Raw genomic sequence first — 3,856 nt, forward strand, 5'->3', positions numbered from 1 at the left:
GGGTGTAGGAGCTGGGGGAGCTTATGGAAACAGGGATGGGATTATTCGGGTTAACCTGGTTGGTCAGCAGGGACTGGGTTGGACATATGATGAGAGTTTGGACCAGAGTATGGTGGAGAGCGAGTGGAGCTGTGGTCCCAGCCATGTCTGTCCAAACGCTTCAGAGAGAAGGTGCTGTCTCCTTGAACATCTCATCCAATAGTCTCCATCAAGGCACATTGGGCTGCTGAGATGTGCATTCCCATTTGCATGTCTCAAAGATACTTATTCTGATAGGGACAGGAGGAGGCCATTCTGCCCCTTCTCCAGCATTAACTAGACGTTGCGAATCTGAAACCTTTCTCTGCTTTCAGTTTCGAATGAGGTCCCGGAGCACCCTTGTGTCTCTCCAGTCTCCAACCACGTGTTTGAGCGGCGGCTCATTGAGAAGTACATTGCGGAGAATGGGACAGACCCCATCAATGGGCAGCCCCTGTCTGAGGACCAACTCATCGACATCAAAGGTAAGACCGCAGCCTTGAGGCAAACACACTGAGCCCCAAACGCACAGCTGGAGCGGCTCGCCAAACGGGCGAGAAAATGCAGTGTGGAGGCCCTGGGAAACGGGGTCTTGGGACAAGCCAAATCCTGCGAGTCTGTCCCGTCCCTGAGGGCCGGTTCGGCCCACTGCGTGCACGCCAGCCCCTCTAAAGCAATCCAGTTAGTCCCCATCCCCCTGTTGCCTGACAAGTGTTATTCCCCTCAAAGACCCTTTCAGTGTATCTGAGGCGATTGGTTATCTCCACTTCCGCTCCTGTGGCAGGCAGTTTATTGCTGCATCAGTGCATGAACTTTCTTGGAGGTTCCTCAGAGCAAAACAGGTGCTCACCACACCGCCTGGACTATACTGACAGGGGAGTGACAGTGAGAAACGAAGGGGAAAAAGAATAAAGAGGGGAGGGCTCTGCAGGAGATAGGGGCAAAGACGGAGCAAGATGAATTTTTATTTATTCATTTGTGGGATGCGGGCATTTGTTCCCAGTCCCTAGTTGCCCCTTGACAAGGTGGTGGTGAGCTGCCTTGTTGAACCTCTGCACTCTCTAGGCTGTAGGGTAACCCACAACGCTGTTTGTAGGCGGCTCCCAAGATTTTTCTTCCATTTACAAGATGCCGTGTAGAAATTCACCTCAGAACAGCACCTTCCCAAACCCATGGCCATTTCAATCTGGAAAGGCAAGGGGCAGCAGATACATGGGAACACCACCCCTTGCAAGTTCCCCTCCAAGCCACTCCCCATCCTGACTTGGAAATATATCGGCCATTCCTTCAGCGTCGCTGGGTCAGAATCCTGGAATTCCCTCCGTAAGGGGCACGTTGTGGGTCCAACTCCAGCACATGGACTGCAGCGGTTCGAGGGGGCAGCTCCCCACCACCAGCATTCGATGAAATATGCTCCGTGTCATTTCAAAATAACGAGAGAGCAAACAGCAGGTGGTGTGACTGTCATTTCCCAATCCTCCCAGGATACAGCGTGGTGTCGGAGGGTGCTAATATCGTACTTTTATTTAGGTAGGAACGTCTCAACAATAGGAGCAGGCCATTCGAGTCTCGTCTGCCATTCAGCAGGACCATGGCTGATCATCCAACTCGGTCCCACCTTCTCCCCCACACCCTTTGATCCCTATGGCCCTAAGAACTGTACCTAACTTCTTTTTGAAAACATGCAGTGTTTTGCCCTCAACTGCTTTCTGTGGCAGAGAATTCCACAGGCTCCCCCCACTCTCAGGGCAAAGACGTTTCTCCGCCATCTCCGTCTGAAACAGCCTACCCTGTATCCTTAGACTGCGACCCCTGGATCTGGACATCTCTTTTACAAAGGGAGCAAGGTGTACACTGAATAATTGCAGAGCAACCTTTAGTCGCAGGCAAATGATTAAACTCGGCCCTGAGGGATAGGATGAACAAAAGGTGTGGATTAACCATCGATGGGACAAGGGAAGTTGAGTCTGCTTAACTTGGTCGAATCCTTTGAGAACGTAACAAGGGTTCGCCAGCAGGGTCAGTGATGCCGTTGACGTGGATTTAATCAAGTTTTTTTTAAAAGAAGGTCCCAGATGGGAGACTGTTTTGAATAATAAAAAAAAAGAAATGAAAGCCCATAGGACCCAGGGGAATGGAACAAATCAAACACAACATTTGCTCAGTGACAAGAATAAAAAAAGGTCAAATTGGATGGGTGTTTTTTGAGACCGAAATGTCCAAGGTGGGTGCCCACCACGTCGATTACAGTGTCCCCTGCTTCTGGTGGTCTGTCACAGCGGTTTAGAGGTACGTGCCTTGACCGAGAGGTTTGTGAACAACAGAAAAGACAGTTTTCTGGATGTGGTGCAGGTGAGAAGCTGCAGCTTGCAGGGAGAGCTCAGTGGACTGGCCAATGGCCAAAGGAATTGAACCTCCAGGAGACAGGTGGAGGTGATACCTTCGGGGAGGTGAAGTGGAGCCACAGGTAGATGGGTTTGGTATGCTTGCCTGTATTCATCAGTGCATTGAGCTGGGTCCAGTGTCTTGCGGGGGTAGAATTGCTCGATTTCTGACTCTGCACAAACCAGTCCCGAGGTGGTGAGGGTCATCGACACTCAATACACCCCCCGACTGGCATAGATAGAGACAATGTACCTCTGTACAGTTAATGATTGAGACTGGGTTCCGAGTGACGGGGGGGTGTTGGGATGGAATCTGGGACATGAGTAGGTACCTGTATTGGTCAATGCATTGAGTATAGGAGTTGGGAGGGTCATGTTGCGGCTGTACAGGACGTTGGTTCGGCCACGTTTGGAATTCTGCATTCAATTCTGGTCTCCCTGCTATAGGAAGGATGTTATTAAACTTGAAAGAGTTTGGAAAAGATTTACAAGGATGTTGCCAGGGTTGGAGGGTTTGAGCTACAGGGAGACGGTGAACAGGCTGGGGCTCTTTACCCTGGAGAGTCGGAGGCTGAGGGTTGACCTTATAGAGGTTTATAAAATCATGAGGGGGCATGGATAGGGTGAATAAACAAGGTCTTTTCCCCAGAGTAGGGGAGTCCAAAACTAGAGGGGCACAGGTTTAAGGTGAGAGGGGAAAGATTTAAAAGGGACCTGAGGGGTAACTTTTTCACACAGAGGGTGGTGTATGTATAGAATGAGCTGCCAGAGGAAGTGGTGGAGGCTGGTACAGTTACAACATTTAAAAGTAGGAAGGGTTTAGAGGGATATGGGCCAAATGCTGGCAAATGGCCAGAAGGGCGAGTTGGACCGAAGGTCTGTTTCTGTGCTGTATGGCTGTAAATGGCCTGCTCCTGACCTTCCCGTGGTGGAACCATTCCAGTTGAGTGTGGTCTTGTACCCACTGTGGTGCAGCCCCTCCAACAGTGGAGGGCCCTGTGTTTCGCTGGCACTGACCAGAGGTCCTGAGGAGTTGCTAAATCAAATTGTTCTTTTTTTTTGTTTATGCCTGCAGCAAGCCATCCTATCAGACCAAAGCCTCCCTCAGCCACCAGCATCCCAGCAATCCTCAAAGCTCTACAGGATGAGTGGGTAAGTGAACCCCTTGAAACAGCACCCCTCTTTCCTTTCATCCATCCATCGTTCACCCTCTTCATACTCCCAATTTGTGCAATCTGCAACCTCTCCTGCACCGTACACATCTTTCTCTGCACACACTAGTGAGGGCAGGTTAGGTAGAATAACAGATACCCTGTTGTGGATTACAGACTAGAATCTAATCGAGGGGTTCGGGGTGGTTTATATACAGAGTAACAGATACCTGGGAGTGAGTTACGGACTGGAATCTAATCAAGGGGGTTCAGGGTGGGTTATATACAGAATAACAGATACCC

General features: G+C 50.3%; 1 protein-coding gene across 1 annotated transcript in view; it reads left to right on the forward strand.

Moving 5' to 3' along the window:
- Positions 1 to 340: 340 nt before the first annotated feature.
- Positions 341 to 3,856, forward strand: part of prpf19 (pre-mRNA processing factor 19) — a gene marked incomplete at both ends in the record, with an annotated part of 14,962 nt that continues 11,446 nt past the window's right edge. The window contains 2 exons of the mRNA XM_048593652.1: positions 341 to 503; positions 3,478 to 3,554. Coding sequence (XP_048449609.1) covers positions 341 to 503; positions 3,478 to 3,554 — 240 coding nt within the window. The remainder of the gene's footprint in view (positions 504 to 3,477; positions 3,555 to 3,856) is intronic.

Source organism: Rhincodon typus, unplaced genomic scaffold, assembly GCF_021869965.1.
Source record: "Rhincodon typus isolate 14 unplaced genomic scaffold, sRhiTyp1.1 hic_rhity00003397, whole genome shotgun sequence".
Taxonomy (NCBI): Eukaryota; Metazoa; Chordata; class Chondrichthyes; order Orectolobiformes; family Rhincodontidae; genus Rhincodon; species Rhincodon typus.